This window comes from Podarcis filfolensis, assembly GCF_964270895.1.
Source record: "Podarcis filfolensis genome assembly, chromosome: 7".
Lineage (NCBI taxonomy): Eukaryota > Metazoa > Chordata > Lepidosauria > Squamata > Lacertidae > Podarcis > Podarcis filfolensis.
The window spans coordinates 27153199-27176258 of record NC_139603.1 but is presented as its reverse complement, the minus strand read 5'-3'; the positions used below and the strand labels follow the sequence as shown (position 1 = coordinate 27176258).

Sequence of the window (23060 nt, the reverse complement as noted above, 5' to 3'; positions counted from 1 at the left end):
GGCTTAAAATAAAACACATTCAGAGGTACAGTGGTACCTCGGGTTAAGAACTTAATTCGTTCTGGAGGTCTGTTCTTAACCTGAAATTGTTCTTAACCTGAAGCACCACTTTAGCTAATGGGGCCTCCCGCTGCCGCTGCACCGCTGGAGCACGATTTCTGTTCTCATCCTGAAGCAAAGTTCTTAACCCAAGGTAATATTTCTGGGTTAGCAGAGTCTGTAACCTGAAGCGTATGTAACCCGAGGTACCACTGTACTGTGACCTTCACACATATGCCTTTCCCTTATGGTAGATGTATTGCCAGTTCATGGTAACATAAACCAGTAATTAAAACACACACACGAAAACACACACATTTAAAAGAAGGCAATAACAATCTGATATATGTTCAATGAAATTGGTTAAAACTAAGTCTTAATTTGCCTCTAGAAGTTCCAGAACAATTGGCATTGATGAGTTTCCATGGAGGCGACTGTTCCCTAGAGTCAGAGTTGTGACCCAGGATGGAAACATGGGCAGGGAAATCTTAAAGGTCAACCAAGGGTCAGGAGCAGCTGTGGCTCAGTGGTAGAGCCTTGTATGAAACAGGTCCCTAGCTCAATCCCAACATCTTGAGGTAGAGCTGCGAATGTCCTCCATCTGAAACCCCACAGAGCCACTACCAATCAGGGTAGACAATGTCTGGCTAGATGGACCAATGGGCTGCCTCAGTGGAAGGTAGCTTCCTATGTTCTTAGCATCAGTGTGTGCCACGTCTAGGAAATAAGAGGAGGCCTTCTCAGTGGTGACCTTGCAGTTGTGGAACTGTATGGACACACTACAAAGCTAAAATTTAGATTAATTTTAAAAACCCTTTACACCTGAGGTCTTTGAACCTCCCTTGTGCTGCTTTCTGAGTGTTCTGCCAATGATAGATGGAGCATTCATAATGCAATCCAGATTGCCATAAGGCCTAATATATATCTTTTTAGACTGCCATTTTGGTAATGATGTATGGGGGTCAGGCTTAGATAATCTAGCAAAGGGCTGAGGAATATGCATCATAGCTTTCTAATAAAATCAGCTGTCTAATTGATTTTTAGCCATGTTGAAGTCCTCAGGCTAGGAAAGGTTCAGCATTAAATGTATACCTGAATGCATGTAACTGAAGAAAATGAAAAACTGGTTCCTCTATACGATGCTGTGTGTTTGGTCTCTCCACACCCCACGTTCCTTACAGATCTTTTTTGTTTCCAGGACTAATCACCATTAAGGAGTCTCACGACATAGAAGCCAGGCTTAATGAAGTAGAGAAGCTCCTTAAGAATATTATAAACATGCCTTGGAAGGTAAGTGGAGCAGATGCGAAGACTTACTGATGAAAACCGGGGCTACCACCTTATAGGTTGTGGTCTTAACAGCTATGATACACTAGCTCTGTATTCTCAACTTCCCCATGGGTCATTTTCCTTGTTTTGGTCTCTGGGCTTCTGATTCTTTCTGCTAAATAAATCCCTCATTCCATTCAGTTGCATCCATTCTTGGAATTTATGGAAATCCGTAAAAGGTAATAGGCGAATAGCTTCTTTTCATGTGAAACTCAATCCATTGGGCAGCCTGCACTGGGGAAGGGCTGTAGCCTAATGGTAGCGCCATCTGCTTTGCATGCAGAAGGTCCCAAGTTCAGTCCCTGGTCTCTCCAGAAAACCACTGCCAGCGGATGCAGACCACCGTGAACTTGGTGGACCAGTGGTCTGATTCAGTCCAACACTGAATCAAACAGCCACTGCAATGATTGCCCATTGAAATCCCTACCATTGCAATTTGAGAGAGACGCTTGGACGTTGCTTGCTTAACGCTAGCAGTTGTTATGTGCGCATACTGTGTGGGAGAGTTTCTTCCACCTTTTCGTCACCACTAAGAAATGCAGAAACAAATCCGTCCAGCAAATGATGAGAAACGTCGTAGATCTACAGCTGATACGGAAGCAGGGCAGTCGTGGGAATGGGGCCGATCTTCCCCTCCCTCTTCGTAGAAGGATTTAACCCAACAGGAGTGACAGAATGTATCCAGTATGGTGCATAGCTCATGGGGGATGTAGGCTGGGTACCATTTATCCTGCCTCCAGTGTTCTCGTCACACTAGCATTGGAAGCCGCAAACTCATGACAGTAGCCACAATCTGCATCTATCCTGGAGCTTCTTGGGGAAAACTGCTGTTGGATGCGTTTTCTCTCAAATCAGCTTCCATCCATTTTGAAAACTTTCTAAAACTGGGCATGGTATGGAGAAAAGTGGATAGTGGTTTTTCTCCCTCTCTCATGATACCAGAACCCATGGACAACCCATAGGACTGAATTTTGGAAGAAGGACAGGCATAGACAAACTCGGCCCTCCAGATGTTTTGGGACTACAACTCCCATCATCCCTGACCACTGGTCCTGTTAGCTAGGGCTGATGGGAGTTGTAGTCCCAAAACAGCTGGAGGGCTGAGTTTGCCTATGCCTGATCTAGGACCAGGGGACTGCCCATAGGAGGCAGTTAAGGCCACCAACTTGGATTAAAAGTGGATTAGACATGGAGGATAAAGTTATGGGTGCCTACCAACCACCGTCAGAGGCAGTAATGCTTCTGAATATCAGTTGCTGGAAACTATGGCGGGGGGGGGGAATGCTTTTGTATTCATGTTATGCTCCCTGGTGTCCCACAACCATCTAGTTGGGAACTGTGAGAACAGGATGCCAATCTAGATGCACCATTGACGTGATCCAGCAGGCTTTTCTTATGTTCTTCTCTCTAGGGGCAGCAAAGAAGTAGGTGGCAAGTAGGGGATCCTGGACCCTTCATCTATGTGTTGCCTTTGTGGTTAAAACCAGATCCTACTCTTGCACTTCCTATATTATTGGGGCAATTCCATGTTTAAACACGAATGGCTGCCATTACTGTGTCTTGTTGACCCTGACATTTGCGGCCCCAAGCTTAGAACGTGCTCCTTCAGTAAATAAAGGCAACCATGAAAATGAACTCTCAGATGAGATTTCCTCCTGTTCCTGAGCTCTTGTAATTATAATTTTCTTTTTTATCCTTTTTCTCCAGTACTCCAGATCAGAAGTCGTCCTCACCTTCTTTGAAAGATCTCCCTTAGATCAGGTGTTAAAAAACGACAATGTCCATAAAATTCAACCAAGCTTTCAAAGTCCAGTTAAAATATCAGGTAAGAGTTATCAACTTGCTTTAGTGACAATAGTTAATATTATCATTTTACCCATCTTCATCCATATGGTTCAAAAGAGAGTCACTTCCACTCTATCCTCCCCCCTTTCCTAAGGCTTCTCAAAGGATTTTACTCCAAAAATGAGAATTACTTCATTGTTTCCCCATGCCTTCTAATTTTCTTTGAAACTGGATGCTACTGAAGACATGGTAATTGACAAGATGATCTGGGCTGCTGTGATAATCCTTAAGTAACCTCTGCAGGAGCTATTATCTAAAGTGGTTAGGGGGTGTAATCTAGTTTTTGTGTGTGCTGATCTTGGATAATACTGTTCAGGACAGTCACACAGGGAGCTGAACACATGTTGGAGTAACAGCAGTTCCTCCCACCACTGTAAAATGCTTCCGAATGTTGTTAGATGCTTCCAAGGTCCCTTTCAAAAATAACCAATGTGGCATCCTCCAGACTTTGTTGGACTCCAGATTGCAACAGGCCCAGCCAGCGTGGCAGGAAGGGTGGGAGTTGTAGTCCAACAACATCTGGATGGAACCACATTGCCTACACCAGCTTTCTATAATGGCTGTGTTTGGACATCATACTAAAGACTCCCTGGGGCAGCTCAGTTGACAAAGCATGAGACTCTTCATCACGGGGTCATGGAATTGAGCCCCGCATTGGGCAAAAGATTCCTGCATTACAGGGTGGATTAGATGACTCTAGTGGTCCTTTCAAACCCTCCAGTTCTCTGATTCTAAAGCACAATGTAAAGCTTTGTTTGATTCAGTCTTATACGTTTTAGCTAACTGAAGCAAAAATCATATAAAGAAGCAATGATTCTTCAACATCAGCTTCATCGGACTGGTCATGTTGTGCGGATGCCTGATTATCGTCTTCCAAAGCAACTACTCTATTCCAAGCTTAAAAATGGAAAGCGTAATGCTTTCAACAAAAGAGGTTTAAAGCCTCTCTCAAGGCAAATCTAAAAGAAATGTAGTATAAACACCGACAACTGGGAAGCACTGGCCTGCAAGTGCTCCAGTTGGAGAACATCCTTTACCAAAGGTGCCATGGGCTTTGAGGATGCTCAAACTCAGCACGAAAAGGAGGAACGTGCTAAGAGGAAGGCACGCTTGGCAAATCCACACCATGATCAACTCCCGCCCGGAAACCAATGTCCCCACTGTGGAAGGACGTGTGGGTCCAGAATTGGCCTCCACAGTCACTGATGAACTCATGATTAAAACCGTGTTTATGGAAGATAATTTTACTTGGCTACGAGTGATCGCCAAAGAAGAAGAAAAAGCAGGTGGGAGGACTTTGGTAATCTTTCATAATATGGCGCCATTTGTGAGCCCATTATTTGGCACCCCAAATGGATCTTCTCTTTTTTTTTTTTTAAAATAAATGTTTATTAAAATTTTCCATCTTAGTAAAAAAATCAAAAAAGAAAGAAAGAAAGAAAGAAATTAAAAAACACATAAAGTTTACAATCCGTATTTTCAATGACATATTTCCCTGACTTCCCCACACCTCCCCTTCTTATATTCCAATTCAAATTGTTAGTTCAACAAGTTCTTATCCCCAATTTTTAACCTTTTTATATTTAGTTCATTTTAAAGAAAAAACCAATTTTAACTTATAAACATCCATATTTATACATCAGTACTCATTCTTAAAACCTTTTTCTAAAGTCGACCCAAATTCCCTTCCACGAATTCCCCAATTTTCTTACTAATAACAAAACAAAATGAAAAAAAAAAAACAGATTATAGTTATACACCCTTTGGATTCCCAAACCCCACCACCCCCTTTCCCGGTTTCGATCCCCAACAGATGTCCATCAGTCTTAATCTACTATCAGCCTGGAGACCTCACATCCGAGGCTCTTAATTCTCTCTCAATTCCTCTCTGCCGGTTTTTTTGATAGTCTTTAGTATTAAACACCAGATCTCGGAGAAGCTCTGTCCCCATAAAGTCCATGTTTCTTCCAGCCAGACCTCCATACTTAAAAGTGGAGCCCAAATCTTGTTTCTTACTCCTTTTAAGTCCAATTGTCCCGAAAGCTCCAACTTCCACCTTGATCAAATTTGTAATTCATAGGTCTTCAGATCTCCACATAAGGAGATCTCTCCATTTTTCAATCTCCAATTCAAACCAGATTTTCATCATCCAGTACTTATTTTCCTTTGTAACCATCATGTCAGGCCTCTGGCTCGATTTCTTATTTTCCTTTGTAACCATCATGTCAGGCCTCTGGCTCTCCTTTGTCATCTGCAAAATTACAGCTCCTCCTTCCTTTTCTTCAGAAACAACATATGTCTCCTTCTCCACACTCTCAAAACTCTCAAGTTTCTCTTTTTGTCCAGCTGCATGGGCTTCCTGAGTCAAATCCTTATCAAATTCAATGATATTATTCACTGTTAAGTTCAGATTTGCAGATTTGGCTACATTTGTAGCCAAAACATCCATTTGGCCTTGTAACTTTCCCAAGAGAACAAAAGCTCTGTCCAGCCCAGCTTGAATTTTCCCTCCTCCAGCCATTCTTGTAATGTCCCAAATCCCCCTCTAGAGGGATTTTGGTAACTTAGTATTCTTTCCAGTTCAAATCCAAAAGTCAAGTTAGTTTGTATCAGTTCTTCCTTGTTTTCAACAAAATATAACCAAATTGCAACAAATATTTCCAGCAGAGACAGCAGAAACAAAGTTCTCTTTTTCCTTCTTGACAGCTAATTTTGACAGCTGTCAAACTCTTCTATATCTCCTCAACAGGCTCTCTCACAGATCACTCCCGGGTCCGGGGGGGTGGCACTTCAGCTCTCAAAATTAGCTCTTATCCTCCGATAAGGTTATTTATGCTTATACTGCCAAATCGTGAAATTAATATCTTTTACCCAATAAAGAAAAAGAAATTCTCTCGACCTTAGTTAACTAGTCCTTGCTTTAAATTATTTACAAGACGGGGAGGCGGACTTCCTGTTTGCACCTTCCCCGATCGTGCCAAATTCAACAAAAAAAAATATTCCTTTATCAGTCCGATTTCCGTACTACTCACGGGTTGTTACTTTTAGAGTCCAATTGTTCACAAGAAGAAGTCAGCGCTCTCCGACCATGGCATGCGGCTTCACTCCGCAGGAGGAGCAGTCGACTCTCAGCACCGCGCCGCTCACCCCGTCCCCCGTTCCGAAGCCTTTAAAAAGGCTCCTTTGCAGGTCGGGGGGCGCAAATGGTGCCCGCCGAGTCACCAGGTTCACAGGCTTCAGTGCCTGTGATTTCTGAGGGTCCCCGCGTCGCCGCAGCGGCCAGACCCAGCTCCTGCGCAGCCGATTCCCTCCGGAGCTCGGAGGGAATCCGCCATTAGCCAATCGCGCTAACCCGGAAGTCCCCAAATGGATCTTCTCAATCATGTATCTTCTCAGTTTTGCACCCCCTCGGCTCAGCAACCTGTCCAGGAGAACTGCCCTCCATCAGGTGCTGAGTCCTATTGTGTCAGGGGCTGGCTGGATGAGGAAGAGTGGTGAGAGCCGTCTGTCCAAGAGGGCACAGAAGACAACAACTTAGATCCCGGATCCTGATGGTGGGACACAGAAAAGCAGTCTGCAGAAGAGATGAGCTGGGAGATGCTAGAAGCAGGGGGTTTGAGCGATCCGGAATTGGCCTCCACAGTGAAGAAGAAGAAGAAGAAGAAGAAGAAGAAGAAGAAGAAGAAGAAGAAGGAGGAGAAGAAGAGCTAACTGAATAAAAAAACCATTTAAAGAAGGACTTGGAAAGAGGCAGAGGGGGCAGAGGTCCACTTTAGGCAGGAGAGAGGGAGATAGGATCTGTATATTCCCTCTCCTTTCCTTTGAAAGTTGACGTCCCATTCAGAAAGGCTGTGACTCACTGGTGAAGCAACTGTGGTTCCATCTCTGGCATCTTCAGATGGGGGGGCACCCCTATCGGAGACCCTTGAGAGCAGCTGTCATTCAGTGTAGACAACACTGAGCTAGACGCACGGATGACTCAGTGTAAGGCAGCTTCCTATGTTCCTAGAATCTTGCAGGGTAGAATTATCCAGTGTTTTTGCTAACTGCTAAGGTAGTATTTAACCTTGGAAGAGAAAAGCTGTAGTCTCAAGGATGCAAGAAAAAAAAGCTAATGCTATTCTAGGCTGCATCAACAGAAGTCTAGTGTCACGATCAAGGGAAGCAATAACCCCACTCTATTCTGCCTTGGTCAGACCACCCTTGGAATACTGTGTGCTGTTCTGGGAGGCACAGTTTAAGAAGGATGTTGACAAGCTGCAATGTGTGCAGAGGAGGGCAACCAAGATGATCAAGGGTCTGGAAGCCAAGCCTGATGAGGAACGGTTGGGTATGTTTAGCCTGGATAAGAATCATAGAATTGTAGAGGTTGAAAGGGCCCACAATGCTCATCTGGTCCAACCCCCTACAGTGCAGGAATCCTTTGCCCAATGTGGAGCTCAAACCCACAATCCTGAGATTAAGTGTCTCATGCTCTGTTGACTGGGTGATCCACAGGGAATGAGAGGAGATATGATGTTGTTGTTTAGTCGTTTAGTTGTGCCCGACTCTTCGTGACCCCATGGACCAGAGCACGCCAGGCACTCCTGTCTTCCACTGCCTCCCGCAGTTTGGTCAGGCTCATGCTGGTAGCTTCGAGAACACTGTCCAACCATCTCGTCCTCTGTTGTCCCCTTCTCCTTGAGCCCTCCATCTTTCCCAACATCAGGGTCTTTTCCAGGGAGTCTTCTCTTCTCATGAGGTGGCCAAAGTATTGGAGCTTCAGCTTCACAATCTGTCCTTCCAGTGAGCACTCAGGGCTGATTTCCTTAAGAATGGATAGGTTTGATCTTCTTGCAGTCCATGGGACTCTCAAGAGTCTCCTCCAGCACCAGAATTCAAAAGCATCAATTCTTCGGCGATCAGCCTTCTTTATGGTCCAGCTCTCACTTCCATACATCACTACTGGGAAAACCATAGCTTTTACTATACGGACCTTTGTTGGCAAGGAGATATGATAGCCATCTTCAAATTTCTAAGGGCTGTCATGGGGAAGATGGGGCAAGCTTGCCCTGCTCTGGAGGGTAGGGTCCAGACCAATGGATTCAAATTGCAAGAAAGGCGATTCCAAACTGTTTGACAGTGGAATGTGTTCTCTCATAAGGTGGTGGACTCTCCTTCCTTGGAGGTTTCTAAGCGGAGTTTGGATGGCCATCATGGTGCGCGTTGGTTGAGATTCCTGCGTTGCAGGGGGTTAGAATGGATGATGCTCAGGGTCTCTTCTAATTCTACAATTCTATGATTCTGCGTGGGGAGAAAAGCAAAGCGAAATAATATTCTGGTCATATTTCACATTGGATCTGCTGCGGTTTTGTTTGTTGGCCATTTGTTATCATCCAAAGAAGATTGGAAAGGGGAAAGGGAGGACATATTTTGTATTCAATAAAGAAAAGCCTGTTCCCAAAACAGTCTCTCTCCAGATTAAAGAGGAAGGAAAGCATACCAGATGGTAAGAGGCTTGAGTCTGGAGTTTACGTCTCAGTCTGCAGTACAATCCTTTGTTGCAGAAGATGAGTCATACTTTAAGTGCACTTCCTGATGGGTTAGGAGAAGGAGGGCAGCAGAGACAGGGAACTGATAGAAAACTTAACAATAAATGTGCTTTTACTAAGCTCAGAATAGGCAGAAGAATCATCCTTCTGCTCAAGTGTTGTGTCTGAGTGAAGATAATGAGAATATGCTTAAAACCAAAAATAACAGACGGTTTAGTCAAAAAAAAATTTTTTTTTTCTTTCCAGTAGCACCTTAAAGACCAACTAAGTTAGTTCTTGGTATGAGCTTTCGTGTGCATGCACACTTCTTCAGATATTCTTCAGGTAAAGAATTTTTTTTTTTTTTTGACTGTGGCAGACCAACACGGCTACCTATCTGTAGACGGTTTAGTTTCATCTTGCACAGCCAGGTTAGTGTGACAAAGTGAGCAAAATCTTTTAGGGGTTCCCGGAATAAAGTTTCTGGCTTTAAAATCCTGTACCTAATTAGAGAATTTCTCCATTATTTTTGCACAAAACACTGGCGTGTAAGGTACAAGAGCCCTTTCATTCTCTCTCCTCCCCCCTCTCTTTTCCTCCCATTGAAAATCTATTACCAAAGGCTGTCATTTCTTGGCAAAATTCAGTTCAAGACAAACAGAATTGCAGCCTCCCACGCTAATTGAATACTGAGAAGTTTACAATCCCCATCATAACGGTTTCTGTCACAGTTGAGGAATCAAAAGTCAAATGTTTCTTGTTATGCATATGCGTCCCACTTCCAAGTGGGGAGCTATTCCAAGGGTACAGTGCTCATGCAGGAGTCAGTTTGTTTAGAAGAAGGTCACTGGCATTATTTACACACATTATATAGAATCATAGGATGGTAGAGTTGGAAGGGAACCCAAGGATCATCTAGTCCAACCCCCCTGCAATGCAGGAATATGCAGCTGTCCCTTACGGGGATCAAACTTGCAGCCTTGGCATTATCAGCACCATGCTCTAACCGACTAAGCTATCCAGGCTGACCCAAAGAAGAATGAAATGCCACATATAGCCAGCAGGAGTCAGTGTTCTCATGTAGTCGCCCATCCAACCTTTTGCCCTTGTTGATTCTGCTTAGCAAATAAAGCACTTTTGGGTTGCTGCCACCAGAGCTATACATGGAAATAAGTGAAAGGTTCACAACATTAACGCTTCAATAGATCCCACTTATCAATTCAATTTCTCGGGGTGGGGTGGGAGGGCGGCATTGTACCCTAAAATATGCTTTCAGCTCTCCAAGTTCAGTTTTGGGTGTCTGATTGGGCATGTCCCATGATTCAGTTTGGCCCAATTGGTAATTTTAGACCATGGGCTTAAAGGATCTTATTGGGAGGTAGGGTTATTTAAATACCAATTGCTCCACTTCTTTTAACTGTGGTCATACACCCCCTCGATGTATGGAAGTGAGAGCTGGACCATAAAGAAGGGTGATCGCCGAAGAATTGATGCTTTTGAATTATGGTGCTGGAGGAGACTCTTGAGAGTCCCATGGACTGCAAGAAGATCAAACCTATCCATTCTTAAGGAATGGGTCTGTCCTGAGTGCTCACTGGAAGGACAGATCCTGAAGCTGAGACTCCAATACTTTGGCCACCTCATGAGAAGAGAAGACTCCCTGGAAAAGACCCTGATGTTGGGAAAGATGGAGGGCACAAGGAGAAGGGGACGACAGAGGACGAGATGGTTGGACAGTGTTCTCGAAGCTACCAACATGAGTTTGACCAAACTGTGGGAGGCAGTGGAAGACAGGAGTGCCTGGCGTGCTCTGGTCCATGGGGTCACGAAGAGTCGGACACAACTAAACAACAACAACAACATACACCCCCTCATTTTTTCCCTTGTGGACTCCTCAAGGATGTTTACATCACTGACGTCTTACAGCTAGAAAGACCATAAGATGCTTTCTGTCTGAGAACAATTGGAATTTGCCAGTGATTTCTAAAGAGGCTGTTTATCCAAGAGATGGCCCATAAATTTCCTTTCGCTAAGGCTTAATCCATAAAGCAGAGATGCTTACAGTAAATTTGTATCGGTGTGTTCCTTTGTGGGGGAAAATATTTATGTCTCCTTTTCCTCAAATAACGTTTGATTTGTGATCTCATTTGTTAGGTAGGCACACGTTTCTTTCTGGGATTATTCCTCATATATTGATGTTTCCCCTTTTTCTTTCTTCTTCCATAGAAATCATGCGATCTAATGGGTTTTGTTTAGCCAACACTGAAACAATAGTCATTGATCACAGTATACCAAATGGGAAAGAAAAGCACTTAGATGTCGATTCAGCAGAACATTTGTAAGTATACATGGTATTTGAATGAATATTTCCACCCGTAAACATAAATGCCCATTCTCAACATCATTTTGTGTCATCCCAGGGTTGATCAAGAACCAAAATGTTAGACGAAGCTGTTTGATGAAATATATCGCCTCTTTTCCATGCCCCACCCCAAACAGGATCTAAGTTTGGGGTGAGAGTTTACCGTGGACCAATGCCTTCCATACTACCAAGAGCAGCATAATCTGGAGGAAAAGTAGACTGGAGATACAAGTCTGAGAACTAATATTGAGGTGGAAGATGACAGGGAGGGAACAATATTAGGGCTAGGCGATATATTGTCCAAAACTGGTTTGAAGTCCATATTGTGATAGCGGTTTCATAAATTTTGACCTGCCAATATATTGCGAATCATGATGTGTGTGTCTGTGTGCTATGCAAAAATCACAATGTGGGAAAAACTGTGAAGCCAGCCAATGCCTCTACAAAACTCCATTCTTATTTCAGACATTGTGATATATCAGCAGTGCTTTTTTTTTTTTAATGGGGTACGCAAGGGTACGCAGTACTGGCACCTCTTTTTTGTTGTTGTTAAAAAGTGTGGGACTTACTGTAACAACTTCATGGTGAGTTCCGGCACCTATTTTTCTAGGGGGGGAAAGGCACTGTACTTCAGTATATTGCAATGTTTAGCTGATAATATAACACAATCTTGAAAACCAGCTCCATCCTTATTTCAGACATTGTGATATATCAGTATGTCATGATGTTTAACTGGTGATATAGCACCATGTTGAAAACCAGGCATCACCCAGCCCTACTGTTTACCTCTACATAGTTCCATCCTTGTTTCAGACATTGTGATATATTGATATATAGCGATGTTTAGCTAGTGCTATAGTGCAATATTGAAAAGCAGGTATCGCCCAGTGTTAGGCAATATGTTTTTTCATTCTACCAAGATTGGGTTGAATGTAAAAGTATGAGGAATTGAATAGGGGCAGACATTGAAGAGAAGAGTCGAAGCAGAGCCAGGGCAGGTAGTGAGAGGAGACAGCCTGGGTCAAGGAATGAACACCTTTACCTAGCTGAATATAATTTGGACACCCATCCCAGTGGCAGAGCTCTGAAAAGCCAGTCTTTATCCCATTACCATGGTAACATGATGAGGCTGAGCATCTGAAGTCTTGAATTTATTTGGGCATTCATAAGAAATTTAGATTTACAAGCAATGAGTCTCTTGTAGATCTGAATCTCCTGTATAATTTAACATACAAAGTGGGACTCCTCCAACAGCGTTTTGCATTATAATGTGTGGCAGGGAGTCATTATGGATTGAATGTACCAGTCCAGCACAAGATCACTCCTTTAGTTTTTATATCAGCACAACTGCTCCCTTGCAGCAACAGATTCCAATTGTGTGATCAGTTTTATGTTGTCTTCTCTTTGAATATATATTTTTTTATGTTGTGAACTTCTCTTCAATTGCTTGGGATTGTGTATTGAACCTTAAGAAAAACCCAACCCAATCATGCTGGTGAGTGGGCTATTCACACACACACACACAAACAAACAAACAAACAAACAACACACCCTCTTAATACAGCTACTATGAGTCAGGCAGGTGGTTATTATATTACTAATGCTGAATCACAGTTGGCATTAGTATGGTGCTGAAAACACTCTTTTTCTTTTCTTTCTCTCCTCCACTGCAAATATTGTTTTCTATGTTGCTTTAATGATAGGAGAAGAGTTTACAGATAGCAACCAAACCAAACTTTTAAATGCGGTCTTCATAGGCAGCTATGTTGACAATCTTCACTGCAGAAGATCCCTGGGAAATTCTGTTCTGGCAGGTAACTGATGTGTCACCTCAAGTAGTGTTAATTAGCTGCAGATAACAGTATCTTCAAGAACTTAAATATTTGCAGTGTAAAAACTGAACTCTTCATATGTCAAGACAGAAGACAAGAGAAAGGAGGAGGAAAGAAAAGATTGAAAACCAAAACGATTACAATAAAATGGATCGACAGTTGGTTTGCAGCATTCTTGGACTAGATCTAGTGGTTCCAGTCTTCAGATCCTTGCACATAGCAGTGGCCTGTTTTTTCTTAGCAGCATGCAAGGATCTCATTGTGTACATACCCTAATCTGAGTGGCCAGCTATTCCAAAAGGATCTTGCAACACTTGTGCAATCATATTCCACACAGCTAAATCCTCCACTGGTACTCTTGCTCATATTAATGAATGTCAGGAGCAGAAGCAGTAGTCACACTGGATGAGCTTCAGTGGGGCCTTGAAGCAGGCAAACTTGCTTATGCACATAGAATACATAGTAGGGACGTGGGTGGCACTGTGGTCTAAACCACTGAGCCTCTTAGGCTTGCTGGCCAGAAGGTTGGCGGTTCGAATCCCCATGACGGAGTGAGCTCCCATTGCTCTGTCCCAGCTCCTGCCAACTTAGCAGTTCAAAAGCACACCAGTGCAAGTAGATAAACAGGTACCGCTGTGGTGGGAAGGTAAACAGTGTTTCCGTGCACTGCTCTGGTTTCCGTCACAGTGTCCTGTTGTGCCAGAAGTGGTTTAGTCCTGCTGGCCACATGACTCGGAAGGCTGTCTGTGGACAAACGCCGGCTCCCTCAGCCTGAAAGTGAGATGAGCGCCACAACCCCAAAGTTGCCATTGACTGGACTTAACCACCCAGGGATCCTTTACCTTTACCTTACCTATATAGTCTTGCAAGATGGTTGAAGCAGCAGGGGGGATTGGTTTAAATTTCAATTAATCAGGAAGCAGACAAATATTTCCAACATCCTTCAGAAGGAGGTGTTTCTGATTCAGTAGGTGGCAGTCTCTCCTCTTGAGTTTTCATGCATGTGGAACATTAGATTGGCTTGATTGTTGCAGCCTTCCTGGTGTTTTAATCGCTGCAGTTATATTAGTTGAGAAGAACGGCTAAAGTGATCCAGCCATACTATAAAGTATTTATAGCTCAGCCCCTTCTCATGCCTAGCAAGATGTTCTAAGAGTGTCTTGTTAGCCTCAAAGAAGCAAGGACCATGACACTGTGATGGTAAATGACCTAGCAAGAGAGAGTCAGGGAATGCAAACATCTTTCATCTAGTTTAGCTAAAATGTAAAGCTCATTTGTTCATGACTAAAATGAGGGGCAGTTTCCTAGCCACTGAATACAAAGTCATGTTCTCTGTGGCGGTTATTATTTTCAAATAATGCCCACAAATGTTGCAAATTCACAAGGAAGAGATCATGTAAGGTCATCAACAACAGGCCTAAAGCACAACTGAGCATTCTGTCCTCTCACCAGCTTAGGGAAAATGTGTGGCGTTGCGGCCAATATTAACGTGGGCATTTAGTGGAGTTCCCACATGATCTATTCGGAACAAGTGAACTTCAATTCAGGATACCATGTGACTGTCAACAACGTCTGTGGTTGCTTGAATTCAGCCTGAAATGAAGGCCAGTTCGTATACTGCACAGAATGGAACTACACCACAGTGGCGTAGCGTGAGTTGTCAGCACCCGGGGCAAGGCAAGTAATTTGCGCCCCCTAACCCATGGATTTTAGCAGGGGGCAGAGAGCTGCGAGTGCGAGCGCCCCCCGATGTTGCACCCGGTGCGGCCGGCCCCCCCGCACCCCCACGCTATGCCACTGCTACACCAGGAATGAAGTGTTTGCTTCCAAATATGCCAACTCAGCTTACTACACTCTCATCAAGCCACTTTGGGTAGCTATGCAGTTGTTTAAAGTAGAAGATGGGTGAGTTACAAGCCCCCAGTATGTGGCCAGCCACATGCTTCATCAGATGCCAAGCTCAGCCCAGATCCCATCAACATTTTCCATCCACAATAATTTTTAGTCGTGTTAACTGTCATTGGGTGACCTCACAGGAATCAAAATGGAAGAAACAGGAGATTTTTACCATCTTAGCTATAACTAAGAGTTCTGGTCAAGAGTTGACCCGTTGAAAGTAATGAACCTTATTTTGCTCTGCCAATGAATGTCAATGGGTCCGCTTTTAGTAGGGCTAGCATTGAATATCAGCTTGGATTTCTTTCTGCACTGCTTGGTATGTGCTAAGTAAAAAGGCCTTTGGAGAAGCTGTCAAAGGCTCTCAGAGTGAGGATGTGAGCATTTGTTGCAAAAACCATGGCCATAGCACTTTCCAGTTAACTTCCTTTCTTCATACTCCAATCCAAGTTATAATAAAATGAAGCATCATGACTATTTGACATGACCCTCTTTGGTGACCCAGAGAGAAAAATGCTTGTTTTCAATCAGGGTGCAGGATTTTGGTCTGTTGGTTATATAGTTATTAGGAAGCTTTTGGTGACATGGAAAATGGTGGCCTGTGGACATTTGAGTGTAGACTCTGACGCCTAGTGGGCTTGCCATAACCAAGAGGTATGACTTGAGCATAATTTGCATACTTCTGGTAGCCCTTCAAGCCTTTTCAGCTACTAGATCTGCATGCCAGTCAATTCAAACCATTGTTTTGCTTGGGCAAAGGAATATGGAGCCTGAACAAAGAATTTCTGGGGACAACAAAGAAAACTCGGCATGTCCCAATCATCATCTCCCCTGCAAAAGGCTTTTAGCACCATTGGTATTGTTGTGAACGAGCTGGTGGTTTCGAGCACTGTGATCAGGAAAACAGAACCATATACCAGGGGTCAGCAAACTTTCTTTTTTCCAGCAGAGGGCCGGTCCACTGTCCCTCAGACCTTGTGGGGGCCATATATATATATATATATATATATATATATATATATATATATATGAATGAAAGAATTCCTATGCCCCACAAATAACCCAGACATGCATTTTAAATAAAAGCACAAATGCTACTCATGTAAAAACACGGTGCCGGATTTGGAAGGCAATTGGGCTGGATCCGACCCCCGGGCCTGAGTTTGCCTACCGATGCCATATATTATCCCATGGTGCTTTCTGTCAAGGGCATCTGCCGCTTCTCAGGAGCTTAATTTCTGTTTCCTTATGTGTATTCCATCCCAAGGCACATTCCCCCCTTTTAATACAGTAGCATGACCAACCAGGAATGACGTGAACTCGTTGTTTTGTCCCATTCTAGGTTTGAAAATGTTGGCGAATTTACCTCCGAGCTCGAGGGCAGCGATGACCCAGCAGCATATGTCACCAACCTGTCGTACTACCACCTGGTTCCGTTTGAAACTGATATTTTGGACTAAGAGTGCCAAACGAACTTTGTGGCTGACATCAGAGGGGCGTCTTTAAGCATGGCGTTCACCATCCCATAGTTTTGCATTTGTCTTGAGATGCAAGGCAGAAAGGGGCTTGCTACATCTGTCTTGATGCTGGCACCTCTGCCTGGTTCTTTATCGTGGTTCCTGGAAGCAGCTTGTGAAGATGCCTTTCTATTCTAATGGACAAAGAGACATTCGTTTTGCCAAAGGGAATGAAGCAAAGACACCTGGAGCATCATAGGCCAAGGAACTACGTCATGCAGCAAAATCAGCAGCAACCACGCTGTTGACAAATCATTGGTGAATGTGCAAAAATCAGTGGCACCGGTTCTTACTGATATACGGTAGAACTTGCAAAGACCATCCACATTTCTGCTCCCTCTTACCATAAGAACATTCTTAACCTTTTCCAATGAAAGACCTCCTGTGTTCAGTTTTCATTCCTCAGAGTGACAACTTCTAACAAGTGTCATGGTAGTTCATTTATTGAAAGATGCCTTATGTCATGCGTGCCTGCAGGAAATAAGCACATAAATGGATTGCTTAATTTAACTTATTCTAAGCCTGTGGTTTTATTTAATCATCCGAGGGCCTGTCTTTTTCACTTGAAATAATAATTAATAATAAAAATAATTATAAAGGAAACAAGCAAGTTATATCCCAAGTTGGAGGAAAGGGAAAGAAATGCACAATTTTTATTTTTTAATTTTTTAACTGTACCTGAATTTTGGATGGGTCTGCTAGAAATGCTGTTAGGATTTCTCCCCTGTCTTGGAACCAGGAAATCTTTGCCGTTCTCACTATTGCAGGGTTTCCACCAGAATTGTCAGCTGGCTCTCTAGGGCAGGAATGAGGATCTTGGGGATCACCATATATTTGTGGACTACAACTTCCATCCATCATCCCTGACCATTGTCCATGGCAACTGGGAGTGATGGGAGTCCGTCTATGGCCCCCATTATTCTTCCTTCTCATTGCATTCAGAAATAAGCTTCATCCATCTACATGTGGACATTTTAAAGCTGTGCTACAGCAACAGGTGCAGCCTTATAAAAATCCACTAGCCCACCTTGACTCTAGCCCTCCACCTCTGTTTGTCTTCTGGGGGTGGAAGCTTGACCAGCAGGCAGAGTTTTGGACCTGGAAGAGCTTCCATGCACAGCTATTAAGAAAACAAGTGCAATTTTGGAGGTCCTTGAAAGTGACAACCACATTGTCCCTTCTGCTTGCCACTGGCTTCGGTGAAAGCGTAAACAACTCTTGCATTCCCTGAAGGAGGACATGGCACAGAGACAAGTTCTGTAGGCCTGAATGGCACAGATGAGGAGGGAAAACTGGTTCTGTGGTGACAGTAGTGGGCTCTGTTAATATGAAGCATTTGAGGTAACAGCAGAAGCAGGCCTCAAAGCCTTTTAACTACTGAATGGTGCTGTGTTAAGCTTGATTTTGGCTCCAGCTCATAGGGTGGCAAAGCACCTGTTATCGCAGCTTATTCAACCACATACTGTGATGAAGCTGCTTAATAAAGGCACATCTAAACTATAGGCCTCAACTGGTTTAATTGCCATTCCTTCTACTCAGGGGGAATATGAAGAACTGTATTTCTGTGAGCCATGCTCCAGCAGAGTATTATCAACACCCACTGAAAATTATAGTTCCCAGAGGAAGGGGAAATGGTGGTTAAACTGAGATAAAACTGATAGAGGTGTTTAGTGGAATTGCCAGAAGTTGTGTGTAGGAAATGAAGAACAGAATACATTCCAAGTTCCTTGCTCCATTTGTTTCCCCCCAAGCTCTGAAGAATATGGTACATTGCCCCTTTCTCCTGTGAACCTTTCAGTATTCTTTTGTATATTGATTGTAAAACAAAATTTGCTAATGTAAATAGTAATAAATTATTGAGAACCCAACTCTTTTGCAAGAGATGTTTTCAATATATTTTAATGAAATAAAATATTACTCATTGTACGTGTAACACCTGGTGTTGAGCGTGATCTTAAGGTATTTGGCGTATGAAACTGCCATATGCTGTTGGTCCATCTAGTGTCATACTTCCTGCTCTGAACGGGAGTAGCTTTCTAAAGGACAGAATGGCTGTGAGGAACAAGGCAAACCCAGCACGCTCCAATGCAGAGCAGCAGCATGGGAGCGTCACATCATCGTGGCACCAAGCAGGACCCCATTAACACAGAGAACTGAAGTGTCAACACGTTGTCTTGGAAGAAAGATGGGATTTTGAGGTTACCATGTATTGAAGAGGAGTTGCTTATTTCTGTAACATGGTTTACCTTCAGTGTTCGTTTGGTTGTCCAACACTCTTCCTGGATCACTAGACAGTTGGACCATGGCTTGCACTTGCCACATGCCCTTATTCAAGATAGGGAACCTGCAGCTTTCTAGATGGTGCTAGACTCCAACTCCCATCAGCCCTGGCCAGGAAGGCTGCAGCTGATGGGAATGGCAGTCTAACAACCCTGAAAGGGGCGCAGATTCCTTGTCCCTGTACTACACAATTTTATCCTCACAAGGTACGCTACACAAAGCAATAGGACTTGCTCTTTGGCTGAGCAGGGCTTAATGCCTGGGTCTCCCAGGTCTAAGTACATCACAATGTATTTGCTTGGTGGGAGAGAAATCTAAAAATGATCCCTTGAGAACCCAGAGCTATTTCTTTACTGACAGAGCAACGTGCTGCACTGCTGTTGTTTTTTCTCTGCTTCCATCAATGGCACTGCGATGTCATTAATACCCAAAGGGAAATCCTGCTCTTAATACCAAATGTTGAGATGGATTAACTGTACTGTCTTTGGTGAAGCAATCTGGGGATTGCCCTCAAGCTGTTTCTAGTACAGAACTAACCAATTGTAACCTATAAAGTGATCATTTATGTCAATTCTTGCTGTTAGTTAGGTTACATAATTAAGTGTTATGTCCAGATTCTGAGTCAAATCATGTTACTATATTCCAGCCCTTTAAGGGGCTGTGGGGGTGGGGGGAACAACTTGCCACAGTCTTAATAAAACTATGCACTGGTTAATTTTTGCTTCAATTGTAGAAATTGAAACTTTTATTTCTGCTGACTTGTGAGGACAGAGACTTGAATGTGAAAAAAAAATGCAATCACTGGAAATGGAAACAAAGGCACAGAGAGCAAAATACTTCTTCCGTTAAAATATTGACTAGAATTTGGAATTATGCAATAAAGGGGATGGACAGTAGGTTCAAGACAACAAAAGCAGATATATATTTTTCTCCACAAAGCATAGAAATGACTGATGGAATTTAAGCAAATATGAGATGTGATGGCCATTGGCTTAAGTATTATAATTTTAATAATGAATTTGAAAAGGGATTAGGAAAAAAAATCAAAAAAGATATAGCTGTCAGCAGCTTTCACCATTGCACCTCCATGTAGAAGCGCACTCTACCTCTACAATAGCCATGCTGGGAATGATCAAACCATCTCATTCTATGTCTTGTTTGTAAACTTCTAGGGGTTCCTGGCTGGCTACTGTTGTTTAGTCGTTTAGTCGTGTCTGACTCTTCGTGACCCCATGGACCAGAGCACGCCAGGCACTTCTGTCTTCCACTGCCTTCCACAGTTTGGTCAAACTCATGCTGGTAGCTTCAAGAACACTATCCAACCATCTCGTCCTCTGTCGTCCCCTTCTCCTTGTGCCCTCAATCTTTCCCCACATCAGGGTCTTTACCGGGGAGTCTTCTCTTCTCAAGAGGTGGCGAAAGTATTGGAGCCTCAGCTTCACGATCTGTCCTTCCAGTGAGCACTCAGGGCTGATTTCCTTCAGAATGGATAGGTTTGATCTTCTTGCAGTCCATGGGACTCTCAAGAGTCTCCTCCAGCACTATAATTCAAAAGCATCAATTCTTCGGTGATCAGCCTTCTTTATGGTCCAGCTTTCACTTCCATACATCACTACTGGGAAAACCATAGCTTTTACTATATGGACCTTAGTGGGCAAGGTGATGTCTCTACTTTTGAAGATGCTGTCTAGGTTGGCTGGCTACTATTAGCAATATAATCACAACACTTTTGACTAATCCAGTGAGGCAGGGATTATCTTTTACGTACCTTTGTGCCAGAGATTGTCCAAGTACGTTGGCTGCTGTGTTTGTTTTAAAAGGCTTTCCGTAGTCGGTGCCAGCAAAGTAATTATCAAATCATCCTGTAAAAGCTGCTCCTTTACTTGAGCGCTTAACATACGTTGTGGTAATAACTCTTGGTCATTTTAAGAATCTCTTTTTATTGTGGTCTATTCATGTTGCGGTTTCATTTGAGCCCCTGGAGTAAAGTCCATTGTTGTTTCCCATTTAGGTTTTCAGAAGCCAAACACATTTCTCTCTGCAACATACAGAAATCAGTGTATGACAGCTTGGCATCTGCCATCATTTTTACACAAGTTCATTACTGTACTTGATGTCATATTAAAAAAAAACCACAACCCACCCAAGACTCCTATTTCCAAAGAAACGGCTCAAAAGATGAATTTAGCTGTCCTTGATGCTATGGCTGCTTTCTGAAGCTGATGACAGCATGAAGTAATAATAATTTCCTGGAAACAAACCATTTGCTTTTGTCTCGCTGAAATGGCACCAGAATGGCAGCAGGTGCATTGCATCAGTATCATTGCAGCCTCACTGCATACACTTCCTTGCAAAACAAAATAATATCAGTAAAACCCTTTGAGGGAGTGATTCCTTGGCTCCCTTTAACGGTCAGTTTGAACTGCTTTAGACAGAGCCACATCCATGTGTTTAAGGAATGCATTTTACATCAATATAATTGCTGTCAGATTCTTAAGTTGCGCTCACTGACCAAAGCATGTAACCTACAAAATGGGAGCTCTGTTCATGAGAACCTGCAAACAGCATTCACTGAACACATGGATGTTAACAGGGTGAGATTGTGCCTGCTAGATCTACCTCAAATCTCTCTGTGCTCACAGAAAGCGTCAAGGAAACTCTGTATTGCACACCTAAATATACAGAGGCTTTGGAGCATGATTTGTGACCCATGCACAATCTGGGCCTCCAGCTGTGCACTTCCTCCTGCTAGATATGCAAAGGTGGGCCAAGAAGCATGATGGATCCCTGCCCCGATGTGTTTGATGAGCGTGGTTTGAAGGTGTCAATAAGGCTAGTGTGTCGCTCAGTCAAGCATCTCTTTATGGCCAGTATTACCAAGATCCATTCAACATTGTTGAAAACCCACCTGCCATTTTCATCGTTCCAGAAAGAAGCAATTGCACAAAGTCTGAAGTCCGAAGGTGAAACTGCCTCCTATTAGAGAGAGGTTTGGAAAACCGCATCTCTCTTTCTCTTGATATAATATTCTCTTGCTTTCACAATAAGGCTGTATTCGAAGAACTAAGTCAGCATTCTATCATCTTCTCAGTTTTTAATATGGCACAAACCAGCAACGAAAAAATATAAAGTGTACCCTCTTTGGGGAACACCAATAACATGTAAAGATTGTGGACTCACACCTTAGAGAGTTAAAGGTTCTTAAGTGCTTCCATAGTCCAACATTTGCTGGAAAGAAATAATCACTGTGCTTATCTTGTATCCCCCCCATCTTTACTGAAAGTTCAAAAAGTACATAGTTATATGTGCATTAAACATGGTGAGATGTAAATAAAAGAGAGAAAAAGGGGGGAAAGGAACAGCACCCGTATATAAGGGAAAATAAAGAGGGAGGGAGGAAAACCCAAAACTGTATATTTTACAAGTTGTTATTGTACTTCACCAGATCTTAACCTATTACAGTACAGTGGTACCTTGGGTTACAGACGCTTCATGTTACAGACGCTTCAGGTTACAGACTCTGCTAACCCAGAAATAGTACCTCAGGTTAAGAGCTTTGCTTCAGGATAAGAACAGAAATCACATGGTGGCGGCGCAGCGGCAGCGGGAGGCCCCATTAGCTAAAGTGGTGCTTCAGGTTAAGAACAGTTTCAGGTTAAGAACGGACCTCCACAACGAATTAAGTTCTTAACCCGAGGTACCATTGTATTTGTAAGAATGGATTCCAAATACCATTGAATTTGTCCATGGCAAGTCTGCATTTATATGCAAGTTGTTCATATGTTGCGAGTTTGTATAAGTCGTCAATCCAATAGTCGAAGGGAGCCGCATTTTTATTTTCCCAGTTCATCAGTATCAGTCTTTTTGCTGTAGTAAGGGCATGGAGAGTCCATTCGTATTGTCCTTTTGTAAGTTTCCATGTGCTGGGTATATAATTCAAGAGGATATTTTGCTCCGTAAATGTAAGGTGGTTCTGCACTGTTCTGTTGATAGTTTCAGTTACCTTCTGCCAAAAATCTTCCGATACAGGACAATGTTTTTTAATCTTGTATTTTCTTTCTGCTTATATGTATTGCATCTTTCGATCTAGAAAAATCCCCAAACCAGTTTACATAACAGAATGAAATCTGATTACATCAGGACTCCTTCTACTCCTTTACAATGCATAGGATCGCTCCAGGCTAGCATATCCTCTCTGGGTTATTCTTAGATCCTTGTGGCTTTCCCAATGCCTTCCATCCTATCTCACTCCCTCAATGGCTGGCAAATAATTGCCCTGCTGAATAATAATAATAATAATAATAATAATAATAATAATAATAATTTATTATTTGTACCCTGCCCATCTGGCTGGGTTTCCCCAGCCACTCTGGGCGGCTTCCAACAAAGACCAAAAATACACTAAGATGTCACACATTAAAAACTTCCCTGAACTTCATGCCTTCAGATA

The 23060-nt window shown here is 43.0% G+C and overlaps 1 protein-coding gene across 1 annotated transcript in view; it reads left to right on the top strand.

Moving 5' to 3' along the window:
* The window catches only part of PXDC1 (PX domain containing 1), a 40071-nt gene extending 21808 nt beyond the window's left edge, over nt 1-18263 (top strand). Inside the window, exons 2-5 of the mRNA XM_083624088.1 lie at nt 1238-1329; nt 3076-3193; nt 10950-11061; nt 16156-18263. Coding sequence (XP_083480214.1) covers nt 1238-1329; nt 3076-3193; nt 10950-11061; nt 16156-16273 — 440 coding nt within the window. The 3' untranslated portion in view covers nt 16274-18263. The remainder of the gene's footprint in view (nt 1-1237; nt 1330-3075; nt 3194-10949; nt 11062-16155) is intronic.
* The last annotated feature ends 4797 nt before the right edge of the window (nt 18264-23060 follow it).